Source organism: Lasioglossum baleicum, chromosome 1, assembly GCF_051020765.1.
Source record: "Lasioglossum baleicum chromosome 1, iyLasBale1, whole genome shotgun sequence".
Classification (NCBI taxonomy): Eukaryota; Metazoa; Arthropoda; class Insecta; order Hymenoptera; family Halictidae; genus Lasioglossum; species Lasioglossum baleicum.
This window is the reverse complement of record NC_134929.1, coordinates 16028295-16042775: the sequence shown is the minus strand read 5'-3', so window position 1 is coordinate 16042775 and position 14481 is coordinate 16028295. Positions and strand designations below refer to the sequence as shown.

General features: G+C 39.8%; 5 protein-coding genes across 9 annotated transcripts; 2 read left to right on the top strand and 3 right to left on the bottom strand.

The window, feature by feature from the left end:
- Window positions 1-80: 80 nt before the first annotated feature.
- On the top strand, window positions 81-3850 carry Mrpl46 (mitochondrial ribosomal protein L46). 2 transcript variants are annotated; one of them, XM_076426355.1, is made up of 5 exons: window positions 81-332; window positions 468-815; window positions 908-1047; window positions 1130-1420; window positions 1539-3850. In XM_076426355.1, exons 1-4 carry the CDS (start codon window positions 275-277, stop codon window positions 1400-1402), a joined length of 819 nt encoding a protein of 272 aa, XP_076282470.1. In that variant the 5' UTR covers window positions 81-274; the 3' UTR covers window positions 1403-1420; window positions 1539-3850. The 2 variants fall into 2 exon arrangements, with proteins under 2 accessions (XP_076282470.1, XP_076282461.1); XM_076426346.1 differs by having other exon boundaries at window positions 83-332; window positions 1130-1416.
- Window positions 1430-3040, bottom strand: LOC143209912 (18S rRNA (guanine-N(7))-methyltransferase). 3 transcript variants are annotated; one of them, XM_076426236.1, is made up of 7 exons: window positions 2997-3015; window positions 2844-2926; window positions 2748-2785; window positions 2470-2648; window positions 1953-2379; window positions 1661-1878; window positions 1430-1572 (listed from the first exon to the last, which is right to left on the bottom strand). In XM_076426236.1, exons 2-6 carry the CDS (start codon window positions 2880-2882, stop codon window positions 1734-1736), a joined length of 828 nt encoding a protein of 275 aa, XP_076282351.1. In that variant the 5' UTR covers window positions 2883-2926; window positions 2997-3015; the 3' UTR covers window positions 1430-1572; window positions 1661-1733. The 3 variants fall into 3 exon arrangements, with proteins under 3 accessions (XP_076282351.1, XP_076282341.1, XP_076282361.1); XM_076426226.1 differs by having other exon boundaries at window positions 1430-1569; window positions 2844-3040; XM_076426246.1 differs by having other exon boundaries at window positions 2470-2559; window positions 2844-3040.
- Window positions 3851-4612: 762 nt separating the features above from the next.
- Window positions 4613-6774, top strand: Vta1 (vesicle trafficking 1). Its single transcript, XM_076426161.1, has 5 exons — window positions 4613-5000; window positions 5078-5213; window positions 5316-5732; window positions 5816-6016; window positions 6090-6774. Exons 2-5 carry the CDS (start codon window positions 5105-5107, stop codon window positions 6239-6241), a joined length of 879 nt encoding a protein of 292 aa, XP_076282276.1. The 5' UTR covers window positions 4613-5000; window positions 5078-5104; the 3' UTR covers window positions 6242-6774.
- On the bottom strand, window positions 6271-9590 carry LOC143210029 (putative acetylcholine receptor chaperone). The gene is made up of 4 exons (XM_076426458.1): window positions 9455-9590; window positions 8280-8418; window positions 8077-8183; window positions 6271-8008 (listed from the first exon to the last, which is right to left on the bottom strand). Exons 1-4 carry the CDS (start codon window positions 9563-9565, stop codon window positions 7895-7897), a joined length of 471 nt encoding a protein of 156 aa, XP_076282573.1. The 5' UTR covers window positions 9566-9590; the 3' UTR covers window positions 6271-7894.
- Flash (FLICE-associated huge protein) lies at window positions 9455-14137 on the bottom strand. 2 transcript variants are annotated; one of them, XM_076425349.1, is made up of 3 exons: window positions 13513-14137; window positions 13237-13366; window positions 9455-13163 (listed from the first exon to the last, which is right to left on the bottom strand). In XM_076425349.1, exon 3 carries the CDS (start codon window positions 13148-13150, stop codon window positions 10541-10543), a length of 2610 nt encoding a protein of 869 aa, XP_076281464.1. In that variant the 5' UTR covers window positions 13151-13163; window positions 13237-13366; window positions 13513-14137; the 3' UTR covers window positions 9455-10540. The 2 variants fall into 2 exon arrangements, with proteins under 2 accessions (XP_076281464.1, XP_076281456.1); XM_076425341.1 differs by having other exon boundaries at window positions 13237-13430; window positions 13513-14135.
- Between the last annotated feature and the right edge of the window lie 344 nt (window positions 14138-14481).

Below are 14481 nucleotides of genomic sequence, written 5' to 3'. Positions count from 1 at the left end.
TGTAGAGGAATAGCGCCATCTACACAAACGATATTTTATATTTATATTACACATGTATGCGATCAAACGTGTACGTGCACAGTGTACATAGTGTAGTACAGTGTAGTAGTTGTATGTATATAGTCGTATAAGCACGTTGTTATGCATACCGTATAAAAAGTGTACTTATACTGTTAACTTATTCTTTACACTGTGTTACCGTAGTTTTAATTGAAGTCGAAATTTTCTCTTTATCTTCATTTTTCACTTAGGCATGTAAAAAAGGAACACAACAATGTTAAAGAAAATATTAAAGTGTCATACTTTGAACAATGCGGCTATGTTATTTCGAGGTAAGATACCTTTCATCGATTCTCGTTGTTTACCATTCGATCAAATATATTTATTGGACAACATGGACATCTTTATTACATAAAAATAAGATTACTAAAATAATAACTTGAAACAAAGAAAAAGGTTCTGTACAGGTACTCCATCGGCAGCGAAGGTTATATTTAGAACACTGTCGCAAGTAAACATTGAAACCGACGGAAAATGGGATTTGTTCAGTGCCGTTTGTTTAGAACGTCACGCAATAATTACAAAACCAATGGAGGATATCGAAGCGCGACATCAACAGATGTTAGATCAAATAGAGTTTGAGAACAGTTTATTGTCAGATTTTGAAATACAGATGAAAAAGGAAAAAAGCCAAAAAGGGAAGGAAGTATCTACAGATGAAAACGTAGATAAAGCTAAAACTCAAACCTTGGAAGATTTCAAAGATTCTAGCAAACAAGAATTAGCAAAATTTCAGTTTGCACCAAGAGTAAATGGTATGGTAAATTTACTTATTTTCTTATCTACTTCCGTAGTGTTGAGTTATTCTAAACGCTAATATTACATTCCATTTCTTACACTATGGAAGCTGAAGAAGATAATCTTGTAATATCGTTAAATCGTAAATTGGATAAAACTTTAGTGCTATTGGTAAATGAACAAATAGGAAACAATAATGTTTGGATTCCACCGCAAAACATACGTGAAAGTACAGAGACTATGATAGAGGCAAGGCTTGTTACTATGTTATTCATAGAAAATTGATCCATCGATATCTAATATGTAAATGTCCACTCATTTTCTTTTTTAGACTGCACAGAGAACCGTGCAAGAATGTTGTGGTAATAATATTAAAGTAAAATTTTATGGTAATGCACCGATTGGCTTCTACGAATACAAATATCCGAAAGATGTAAGACTCAAGGGAAAAGATGGAGCAAAAATATTCTATTTCCTAGCAAAGTATATAAGTGGAGATGTTTCTTCCAAGTTGAAGCACTGTTGGTTAGATAGAGAAGAACTGGAAAAGGCTGTGCACCCTAATATTCATAAAAGCTTGTCTCAGTTCTTGTTGCCAGAGTAGAATAACTTGATATGGTTGGTACGAACGTTGTAAAGAATCTTTAATTTTATTATATTCTTGTTAGTAACCTTATTAGTATGTATAGCTCCACAAATACAATTCATATACTTCTTTGACCTGGACGAATTAATTGCAGAATTTTCTATGCTTGCACGCTTGGACACGTACTACTAAAACCAAAGTTCAAATAGATTTCAAGAAATTATCGAAGTCTCTGTATTACATAAATATTGTAGAAACATAAATATATGTACATACATCTGAGCATAGACTCGAAGATACAAACACGATGAAATGTATCGTCGAAAAAGTATGTGAAAGGTAAAGCATATTAAAATCGACCACATCTTCTCCTTCCAGTGTATTTTGAATCGTTTGGAACCTTCTTGTCCTGTCTTCGTCGTCTTTCTTTTTTCTCGGCAATCCAATCTCTGCTCTTTTTTAATGGTTTACCTCTAGCTTTCCTGATTTGTTCTCTAAAAAGGAAGAGGAATAAATGTTTACATTGAACTTGGGATTATTAAAGTTTAAAGATTATTAAAATATCAACCTTCTTGCTGCATAAGATATAACACTATTGTCGTCGTTCACACCTAAAGCTTGTGGAAGAGCCATGGGTCCGCCAGTCATTAGAACCAGAAAGAACTTTTTTGCTTTGGTACTGTTTGGAAAATCTACAACGACGCCGCCATAGAAACCTGCTCTTGTAGCTTGAGTTGTAACTAATTCGACTTGTTCGTTGTTTTCAGGGTAAAACTGAAAGACTGCTCGTGCAGATCTCGATAAGCACGAGTATAATGTGGAGAAAAATTTGTATACACGCTTCAACGGTTCGTGTGAACTTTTGTCAGCGTTGCATAACCATTGCAATGCGGAGATACTAATTGCTCCGTCGAAACTTCCTGCTCGAAACGGCATTCCCTGACCCATGTCCCCTAACATTAGATCACCCTCGACTTCTCTTTCCAATGCCACACCTGTTGATACGAAACACCAAAAAATCTAAGCAAGATAAGACAATTAAAAGATAGTACATCAAAAATTACATTTAACAGGTATATACTAGCCTAACATAGCTGATGATATATCAACTCCGATCCATGTATGCCCATACTCCTCGATAACACTACCGCTTAGACCAGAACCGCATCCGATATCTAGAAGCAAGAAAGGTTTGTCTTCTGGCAACAGGAGAAGCTCTATAGCGCGTCTGCACATTTGCTCTTGTATCTCTATCATTCGAGAGCTGCATAATTATAAATACGTGTTAACTAATATCATCAATTCGTTAAAAGAAAATGTAAGAAGTGGACAGGCATAAATACAAATCAAATGATTAACTTACTTTTGCGTGTACTTCCGAGCTTCTGATTCATTGTAGAACTACAAGAGAACTTGACTATATCAAGTGTTTCAAACTCATTAATAAATTCATTCTTACCACATCGGGTGGAGCTAAATGTTCTGGACGCCGTGACATTTTTCCTTCTGCTTTCTCTTTTTGTTTGTCAGTCTGTTTTCTTTCTGAAATGTTTAATGCATCGAATCCGTCACATGTCAAACACGTGGTTTAGTCATGGATATAGGAATATACCCTGATAGCACAACGGACTCCACGTGGAGTGACGAAAACGAGTACAGTACCCTGATAACCAGGCCTGCCGAGGGATAATCCTACCTAGAGCTAAGAATTGGCCCGTTCCGAGCTGCGCTATTGTTCGAGTTGCTCAAGGTGGGATTAACTCGATTTTTGCCTGGGATTCTCCGCGCGTATTAGTAGCTATTTTTGCCGTCTAATAGCGGAGGGCAATAGCAGAAGGCAAATTGAAGGCAAATTGAAGGCAAATTGAAGGCAGCCAGCCGGCCGAAGCTGAATTTGTTTAAGAGGGCAGTACCGTCGAGTCGTACTGATGTGATGATGTGATTGGCGAATATATAACAGATCTGGGCGACGCTGGCTCGAAAAACACATGTTGCTGCAAGTTGCAGCCATTTGCAGCCTGTTGCAGCCTGCAACTCCTTTGTCGGAGTGGATGACGTGGGGACTGGAACTGTCTTACTGAGTGTAATTGAGTGTTACTGAGCAAGAGAAGGTGAGAAGCAAAGAGGATTAGTCAGGATTAGTTGGGATTAGTCCTCTTCAGTCCTCTTTGGTGAGAAGCAGCAACAGCAACATGTATTTTTCGAGCCAGCGTCGCCCAGGTCTGTGCAGGTCTGTATAATAAGACAATCCTCTTTTCAACCATTTTCAACCAAGAAGAAATGCGGTGAGAGCAGCACTGTACTCGAGCGATTCACGGGAGGAGTTACGAAGAAAAGCTGATCATCCAGAACCTGTTTATCAGATTTGTCCTGCAAATCATCTTCTGTGTTCGCGCAAGTCAAGGTTTGTAAAAATTTGACTAATAGTTGACTAATAAAGAAAAATAATCAAACTAAATGAAAAAATATAATATTTATTATTTCCTACTTCATTCATTTATTATCCCTTCTGATATTGAGTAGTCTGAATTTAAAATTATTAATATTTAAACATTAAAATAAGTGTATAGTAGTCATAAAAAAAATATAAATTTTCTTTTCCGTCGAACGACACTTTTTTTCCATAAACACATTTCAATAAATTTCGAAATGTAATGAATTGAAATTGAACTGTAGAGAAAATGGTATGGCAATGCAATTTTTATAGTTTCCATCTCTTGCAATCTATGCAGACAATTTTTATTTCGCATAAAGATCCGCAGTCTAAGAAAAATAACATAAATATGAGAATAAGTAAAATTTGCATGTGCACAAAATGTGCATCTGTGCGTAGTGGGGAGCTGCCGCGCCTGCGCACGACCGTATGCGTTATTCCGAACGACACGCTGATCGTATCGATTGGTGTCGATCGATCTTCTTCCTCGTGCGCTCGATTACTTCGCTGCTGACATCTGCCACATCAGTGCGAACTACCCTCACCGACGATGCGGCCCTGTAAAACGATATTAGCCAATCAGATCAGTAGACGCGACGGTACTGCCCTCTTAAACAAATTCAGCTTCGGCCGGCTGGCTGCCTTCAATTTGCCTTCTGCTATTGCCCTCCGCTATTAGACGGCAAAAATAGCTACTAATACGCGCGGAGAATCCCAGGCAAAAATCGAGAATTTGGTTATCAGGGTAGGGCCAAGTAGGGCTGTTCGAGTACTCGCAAAATGCGAGACGAGCTGGCCATAGAGCCACCCCCCTGTTTTCGCGGTGCGGAGTGCGGAGCAAGGGGATAAACGAATAGTTCGGTTCCTAACACGTTAGGAGCGCTGCGAAACGAGAGGGCTCTTATGGGACTGTCGCCTCTATCTAATCCTCTTTGATCAAAACAGGATGTTTCGATGAAATGAAATTGAATGAAATGAAATTGTTTAAAAACTTAACGAACCAAGAAGATTTATTTTATTTTGTACATTGCATGTATGTAAGAATTTTTAACTGTTACGCAACCGACAAAGAGATCGATTAAAAGAAGATAAGGTAAGCTGATAAAACGAATAGAGTAGCCGAATAATTTTGACAGAACGTTCAACGGTGAGATTTTTGCCGCACGATTTATACCAATTATCGTAAGTGTTATCAGAAAGTATAGTAGACAATACGGAATAACAACGCACAGTGAACTAAAGCAAAACTTGTTTTTCAGAGAGAGAACAACGTTTTCGAGAGCAGCATGGTTAACCCAAATTTACCGGACGTTCCAGCTCCTTTGAAAAGCATAGAGCAATATTTAAAGATAGCAGCCAGTCATCATGAACGAGATCCTGTTGTTAGTTACTGGTGTATGTATCGGATCTCGATATAATATTTTGTTACATTATAGGTAACCGATGGTTGCAAATTATTGTGCATCTTGAAAATCTAACAGTAGATAATAATTATAGGTCGCCTATATGCGCTCCAAACAGGACTGAAACTTTCAACGAAAACGACGGACCAAACAAATTTCTTACTAAAATTAATGGATTGGTTAGAAACAACTAAGAAAGAATTACGAGAGAATGAAGCGATTACAAACGATATAGTCGCACAAGCACATTTAGAGAATTGGGCTCTCAAGCTGTTTCTGTATGCGGATAAAAGAGATAGGGCTGGTGATTTTAGTAAAGCAACAATTCAAAGTTTTTTCTCTGCTGGCTTGTTGTATGATGTATTGACTGTATTCGGTGAATTGACCGAAGAAGCGGTGCAGAAAGGAAAATATGCTAAATGGAAGGCGACGTATATTCACAATTGTTTGAAAAATGGTGAGACACCTGTACCTGGACCTTTAGAGGACAACATGGAAGGTTTTGATTCAGGTAATAGCATGGACGAAGGTATTCTAATGGTAACAATACTGTAGATTGTATTTTATAATGGTCCGGTTATCTCATTGATTTAGTTGGAGCAAACAACAGTGCTGGAAGTCAGGAGAAACCAGAGGAAGGCAAAGCATCCTTCGATTCGAACGGAAGAAGTAACACCGGCGACGTTGACTCGTTCGATACAACAACATACAATATGCCTAAGAAAGGGAGTATAGACGAAGGGTCTTCTGAAATTGCAGATAACTACCATCCGAATACAAAAGCGGAAACAGAGGGTATTACAGTAAAATATAAATAGTATCGAATTCGATCGAATCGTATGGGATTTGACTTGAACATGTTTGTTAGGAGGAATCAACTTGTCGTTGGATCAAATGAACAAGGCACAGAAATTTATCAAATGGGCTGGAAGCGCTTTAAATTACGACGACGTACCAACAGCTGTATTAAATCTTCGAAAGGCTATAAATCTGTTGACTACTGGCCAAGACGCAGATTAAACTGGATTGTTGGATTGTTTACAAAAGTAAAAATTATAAGTTATTTATTGAACCGTTTGCGTTATTACATACAGCCACGCCGAAAAGGAAAGCTGTTTCTCTTCTTAACATACTTGTCCTTGTATGCTTGAAAAATCGAAGGTGAATCGATGCTTGTATTGAAATTGATCACCATAACATAAGTCTATTTCCAGTGTTACGATACACGAAAGGAACACGAATGAAAAATAATGATATTGTTGCATCGTGAGTACAACAGATAAACTTTTAACATTTTTGCTTATTCTTTCAAGATAGGAAAGGAGAGAAAATATTATCGATAATAAACACTAATAGAACGATTTTTACACGTTTATGCATCGAATTGCTTGAGCTCGTCCGTCTGCTTGATAAGCACAATTTAACGTTGATGTGAAATCGACAAAGAAAGCCGTGTACGTGTACTTGTACGTGTAAATATGTGTATAGGTATGTAAATGAATACGTATATGAGTATGTACTGTATATATAATATAGTATGGATATCGTAAATATGGTTTTTTGTATCTAAAATATTTGATGGCGTCCTTACGTGCTATAAAATACTAACCAGCCTAAAGAATGAACCAGATCCTCGGTTGATTATATAAATATTTAATAGAATTTTGAGTGATATCGCTACGGTGCGTTCATCGTTTGAAAAAAAAGATTGTTGGAATTGCGAATATGCCGTTCCGTGCGTTTTTATTATTCTGTGCCCTTCATTTCATGTGGTCTTCCCGACAAACTTCGATTATTGTTTGACACGAGAGAGAGTCGGAATATTAAAAATCTGTACGACTATGACGATGACGAGGCTAACTAAAAGACGTATCGCGATCTACGATTACATGGGTAATTATGGTTGCTTGTAAACGCACCAAACGATAGATATTGTAGATGGATGAGTGACACAGTTCTTGTTTTCGATCTATTCAACAACTTTTGGTTAACGCGTTTTCGCCTAAATCGAATCAAGGACGTGCTTAAAAAGGAAAAACGAGAAAATGAAAAGTGCACTGAAATGCTGATATTAATTATCATCTAAGGACACGTACATCTTAACACAATATCACGGGAACACATTAATTCGAATGGCAGTTAATACCTTGTGTTTGAGCTAAAGTTTCACATCGACCTTCACGGCCAACTATATTATTATAATACCATACCGCCGGTAACTGGGTTATCAATCGAAACGATAGTTTTTCTCTTCCGAATTCGTGATTCGCAATTCATTATTCGAAATTGGAAAGAACCGACTCGCTCGAGATAGAGAAATCCATCTCGCAGTTTTTCCGTATCGTTATCTCTTATTGTTAAGGGTGATCTCGATAAGACGCGGATATGAACATGAACTTGAACACGAATACGAATAAGAAATTCGATTATCACATTCGATAAGTATTCGCAAAGGTGAAGTAACAAATTTCGGATGTTGTCGAATCAATTGATCTCCATTCGACTCGAAACGTGGAAGATCGTAAGGATAGCGAAACCCGTGAAACTCTTTTCTTTCTTGTTGTTTGTTAACGTGAAGTTTTTAGCGTGACTGTCGGCTATAATCTCGGATTCGGTACGCGTAATCAAAGTCTCGCGTTGACTCGCACGCGTACGCATCAAACAGTCTTGGATTCAATCCTGCTTTTTGGTTTTATCGTCTAAACCGTTCGCTGTGACCGATTGCGCGTCCTCTCGTCTCAATTGCCAGTCTATCACTAGACGCCCTGTCAGCATGAAGAAGAACACCTAAAAGTACATTAATGTTCAATAGTGTCTCGTTGTTTTCTTATTGTACTTTCTTATTGTACTCTTACCAAAGCTGGAGCGATCCTCTCGAATTTATCGTTGACCATGTAGTGAGAATACACGGCCATTAACATTAATAAGAGTAACACCGCGTTCGACGCGTTCTTTATCTTGTCTGAAAAGGTAAGACGTTGTCAGCGTAACGTAGAGAAACTGGCGCACAATGTGGTGGAGCAGGACAGTGGAAAGGTAGATTTCGTTGTTTTCTTACGGCTGGGCACTATCGCCATTGCAAGTCCGCAGATGATCTCGAGCGATCCGACAACTCTTCTATACCATTTGCTCGGTACTTTGAAGTCCAACGTTCCAGACAGAGGAAACACTTTTGCGTACTTGACATATTCTTTTCTCTGGAAAAATCAACAAACAACGCGATCGCGCTGGTCAACACACAGCGATCGTAACCGAGGGAAAAGGTGGTTGTCCTTACTAACGAATAGTATATGTATAGGTAATCGCGCAAAGAAAATTATCACAATTGTCTGGCCAGTGAACATCGAACGCTGGCACTCGCGACGATATTTGGCCCATTACCAAAAGGATCGCAGTTTATAACTATAACTTTGGGCATTGAGTAACAACAGCAGACGAAAATAATCTTTTCACGAGTCGCATCGAAGCAAACCGAATTACCTCAAGATTTGATCGTATTCTACAAAAATTCCGTTCGTTCGAATCTTTTCAATGAACCGATCGCGTACCGATCAACAAACATCGATGCCACGATCGGCTGGATATCGTTGTTTACTTGTCGCAACACTGTTTTACATTCTTTATAATAATCTCGCATGTCTGCCTGTATCGATTTCTCTATCTCCTTACTTCTTGAATTGTTCGATATCCGATATTCAGGAATTAGAGTAGCAGAATAGTATCGTTTTTTCGGCATACCGAAAATAAAGGGAGGGCAAAAAGAAATGGAAACGCGCGCGTTACGATCGGTAGCTAAATAGCCTTGGTAGCGAAAACAACTGTAAACTTGCAACTCGTAAAAATTCGTTGAAACGAGAGGGTGAATAAAAACAAACTATTGACAAAATCGTTGGACTACTCGGGATTACGCGATACACGTTATCGCGAAAGTGGGCATTGTCGAGTACGAGGAGGGTGGACGAGGGAAAATGAACGTATCGGAACGCAACAGAACAGAGCAGAACGCAACGCAACGCGACACGGCACGATACAACGGTTCAGCACGTCGTGACGTGCGAAAGTTAGAGTAGGAAAGATGAGAGAGGGTGCGAGATCTGATAACAGACAGGGCCAGGGTCGAAATGAATACGGGAATATTGGCGAAAATAAAATCTCGGTCGAGTGAAACGCGACCCGTAAGATGGGGTAAATTTCTGTTATATAATTACATTCTAAAAGCAAGCTTTGACTCACCAAGTCCTTGTGAAGATCCTTGCTGATGTGCGAAGTTAACTTCATGGTGCCGACGAAAACAAAAAATATTCCGAGGAGAACCGAGAGTGACTTTAGGACGATCGAGCCCATATTTCGGGACCGCGAGGCTGTTAGCGACACGAACACTAGCAGTACGGAAGAATCGATCGGAATCTGGGCTGGACGAACGACGAGGTGTAGCCGTGAATTCAGGGTGATGCGCGACTTAGGGACGCTCGGTAAACCATCCGCCCCTTACCTATACATATCTATGGATTTTCGAAACTTGTTTTCACCAGCGCTCTGCAGAATTATTCAAATCTTATAAACGACAGCTATGTACACGATATATCAATGTTCATACTTCCTCTTCTCTCTCTCTTTCTCTATCCTTCTCTTTTGCACTCTCTCTCTCTCTCTTTCTTGCGCGCGCTCTCCCATTCTCTCTCTCTCTCGGTTTTGTTCGGTCTATTCCGACTCTGCGACAGCGCAGAGCGTGTGCGACGCTAGGACGCTCTGCGTCGCGTCGTCACGTCGCTTCACGTTACCTTCTGTCCTGTAACCTAATTGGTGGGGTTTCTAGAGTCGAGTTCGTTCTACACAAAATTCTTTACTTTTTTTTATTGTTTCGGTGATCAATTACGCACAATGCTAGTTCATTTCATGATATTTATTTTAACAGAATAACGAAGAAACACGTTTCGATTATTAGTTCGAGTTGAAAAATCTATATGTACATAGAAGATACGTTGTAGTCGTTACACGGACTGATTACCGTGACGCTCATCGTTTCGTTTCGAATTAAAAATTGCACACGGCAAACATTGGAAAGACACATGTTGAACTTACTATGATACACAGCTTTCCACTGAACAGTATGTACACATTTAACTTGTTATTTACAGCATTTTATACAAATTCTTTTTTTCGGACAACATTCTTCGGTTTGTCGTTTGTCGAGTTGCTCCAATCGGTTCTCTCTGATACGCTCTCTTATCTCTCTCTCTCTAATCTCTCTCTTATTACCGGTCTCTTATCTCGAATTGTTACCAAAGAATTACCTTTCATCGTACAATTGACGTCGGATCAACTATTATTAAGACTGTTATTTATAAGGACAGTCATGTTTGCGTTAGTGTTTGCTAAGCGTACAGGTTTTTTGCGCCGTGCGAACACAATTATTTTTCCGTGTACGTTCGTAGACGTGTTTTTTCTGTTTGTACTGTCGCAATTCATCGACGACTTTTCCGTCTCGCGTGGTCCTTGTTTCGTTACAGCTTTACTATTCTCTTTCTTTCCCTTGTTTACCTTGCCTTCTTCGTTTTCGAGTTTTTCATCTAATTTCTCTGCAAGGTCTGCTCTGCCTTCTTCCTTGCTCGCTCCTTCTTTGTTTCGAACGGTTTTGTGATCGTTGTCATTGGGTTTTTTGTGAACTTTGACGTTGCTGTGACTCTCATGATTGCGAACGTGGTCATCGTCGTTACCTTTAGTAATATCAGGAACACTGTAGTCGCAATTACTATTAAGTTTATCGGCCTCGACATCTCTGGGAACATTTGGACAGCGAATTTTGTCGTCACCCTTATTCTTATCCTTATCGTCACCGTCGACATTAACATTACCATTGCATCCTGGTTCAGAAATTTGGAAAGTATTACTCGTGTTAGAACTTGGAAGTAGTCCATTTGTTCTTGAGTTAATTAATGCTTTATCGGCCGCTAAATCGATCAAATCATTACTTTCTGATACTTTGTTGGATTTTTCATATTCTACAAGTGACGGTACCGACGTTGTTTCGTTTTCTTTTGTACCATCCCTGGAGGAGTCTTGAGAAACTAGTTGAACCGCACCCTTCGTTTCGACTGCCTCTAGCTTTGTATTCGTTTCAGCAGATTTGACGTCATCCGAGCGAATCGTGTCGCGTTGCTCCTTCAAATTGGCCTGATCCTTGAAAACGTGGATTGTAGTTGATTCATGTTCCTCCGCTAACTTCGACGTATCGTTTCTTTCTGAACTGAGACTATTTTTAGGATGATTACCATCGGTGGTGTGGTAATTACGGATAAATTTCTCAATGTTCTCAACGTTTTCCGCGCTCTCGTTATTTTCGACGTTTTGTTTGTTCAGCGATACAACAGTCGCAAAACACGTCGCGACAGCGTTAGTGGTAGCGGTAGCGGTAGAGGCACTGATAACGTTATTTGTATTTGTTGCGTCGACCGAAATGACCGATGGTTCCGGTTTTTCACCGTTTGTCCAACGATCTTGCGATCTTTCGCGTCTTTCGCTGTTGTCAAGTGCAATTTCTTTCGCATCCGTACTTTTGTAATCTTTGTTTCGATTGATCTGTTGTTTTCGCGATAGATTGGCAAGTTTCGTCACCGTCGTAGGAGGTTCATAATTTTCCGCAAACCTACGACGATCGCTTCTTTCGAAACATTTGTTTGTGTCGGTGGCCTTTTCGGATTTCAAGGTTTCAGAATGTCGTGTACGGTTCATCAGTTTTTCTCCGTCAGACTTGTCGATCCCTCTCCTGGCGACGTTTCTTAACCGCTCTTTCGATTGACATTCATAATCCTCGGAACGATCACTTCGTTTATTTATGGATCTCGCATACTTCTCCACACTTCGTGAATCGCGAAATTCTCTCTTAGCAGCTGCTTTCGAGCAATCAGTGCTGTCAGAACTGTTATCGTACCGCCTGACCGATCTCTCCCGATAATTGTTATACTTGTCCGATTTGCTTCTCGTATATCTATCGTCCCGAGAACTTTCGCAGGAAGGTTGCCTCCCGCGCAATCGACGATCTCCCCACGTTTCGTTCGTGCGACGATCTTCTCTTTGCTTGTTTCGACGACTTTCGACGCTACTCGATCGATAATCGTCTGTCGTAATTGACGATCTTTCTACTGACTTGCAGTGTCTCTTCGCGAAACGTTCATCCGCATCGTTCTCAATTGGTTGAACCGCGATGGTGGGCGATCGATGACTACGCTTTCTGCTTTGTTGTTCGACGGACGAGTAGCGATTACGTCCCGTGTTCGAATACGTGTTGAATCGCGGGTCGGTATATTTTTCCGAATATTCGAATCTCGATGTTCTCGTATGCTCGTGTTTCTTATCGAAAACATTATTGACATCCTCACACGGTTCTTTATTCGTTGATCTCGGTGCAGATTCTTTAACTTCAGACTTGATACACTTGATGTTCATCGTTCTATCCATTCCATCGTTTTCTCCCCTATCCACAATGCCTGCAACATCTGTGGAATCTATTTCGTTTCTCCCTTCAGCTGAACAATCTGTTGCTGCAAACCGTTCCTTTTCGGAATATTCTTTCACAGAGCCATTTTCTTTGTCGCTTTCTGCCACGTAACCATCGATGGTTGTAACACAGCTGTTATTACTACCAAATCTGCTCGGTTGCTTCACTCTTTTTTCCATAGACTGTGTCTCGGCGATTCTTTTGAGTAGCCGTTCACCAAACACTGTAAGAGGCGTTAAGGTAGACTTGGGTAGGTTAGAACTTTTGGTTAGATTATATGATGAATCTGTTTCTGCTGACTCGTGTTTATTTTGGCTGAGAGGTAGAGAAATTTGTTCTGTTATCTGCCGACGAATTGTACCGTTCTCCACAAAAGTCGGTTTTTTGCAAACGCGATTGTTCGTTCTGTAGTATCCGCCTCTCTTGAACATTATATCGTCGAGCCTGCATCAATTTGTATCGGATTTAAAAAATATGTGGTTTCGATGATGCGACGGAAAAGAAAATGTGTACTTACTGTTTTCGCAGATCTTCGATCACTTTATCTTTCCGCGTAATTTCCGCTTTTGCAGTCTTCAATAAGGAGGCCAAATTCACCTCCAAGGTTTCCTTAACATTTTGACAATCTTCCAACTTGGTCGTAAGTTCTGCAATTTGTTTCTTTAATTCCGCATATTCACGAGTATTACTTTCCGTCTGGTTTGCTACGAACTGCGGGTATCGTATGATTGCATCTGTGATGCAAAACTTAACCTAATTCACGAAGAAAAAGAGCTTGCGTTACGATACTCACATTCTCCTCTAACTTGATCTCGACATTCGCCAGATCCCCGTAAATATCAGTGTCATCCTCCATGGTGCTTTCAATTATGATTTCTCGATGCGTCAAGTGGCAGTGAATCGTAAGATTTTCATCCTGCTGCTTCGAAACAGTTTCCCGTGATCGACGAATCTTCACATGCACCTTTCATTCTTGCGTGTAGAGTGTATAGACCAGTATAGACTGGTATAGACTATAGACGTGTAGACTGTAGGTATATGTATAGATGCGCAGCAAGCAACGTACGCGACTAAATACACACGAGTACGAACACGTCCGCGTAGAAGAGGACAGGATAAAAAGTACTGTACTATGTGGTACCTATCGTATCGCAGATATGTATGTAACATTCTTCTTCTATTTCTTGCTCCAAAGTAATCGACATCGATAAAATTGTATGTACCTACTAGCAAAGAGGATACGAGAATGCACACGCCTTTTCTGCCACCACTTTTGCACACTTTTGTCAGCACAGACTGGTACAGACAGAGACAGAGCGTATCCAGGTTTAGCATGGAACAGAACCTACTTACACCCATATTTCTGTGATTGTCAGGAAAAACGCCACATGTTACAATTTCAAAAAATTTCAGTTTATACGTATTTACCAGAAAAAAAGTCATGAAAACAAATTCGAAAGACTCATAAAAATAATGCAATTTAACCGATGTCCTATATCAAAGCATTAGTGATCAAAACTTTAAACGACAATATCTCAAAAGTGAAAGTATATGTGCCATATGTTCTTCTTGACAACCACAGATTTAGCATGGGTTTTGTTCTTGGATATGCCCTGTCTCTGTCTATATTAACAAAAGCGCTGGCAAAAAAGACCCCCCCGGGCGTGAGCACTCTCATTTCCCCTCTGGTACTATCAGAGAGTGGTACATGGTACATACTCATACATACTAAAATATTATGTAGAACGAGTGGCATAAACGT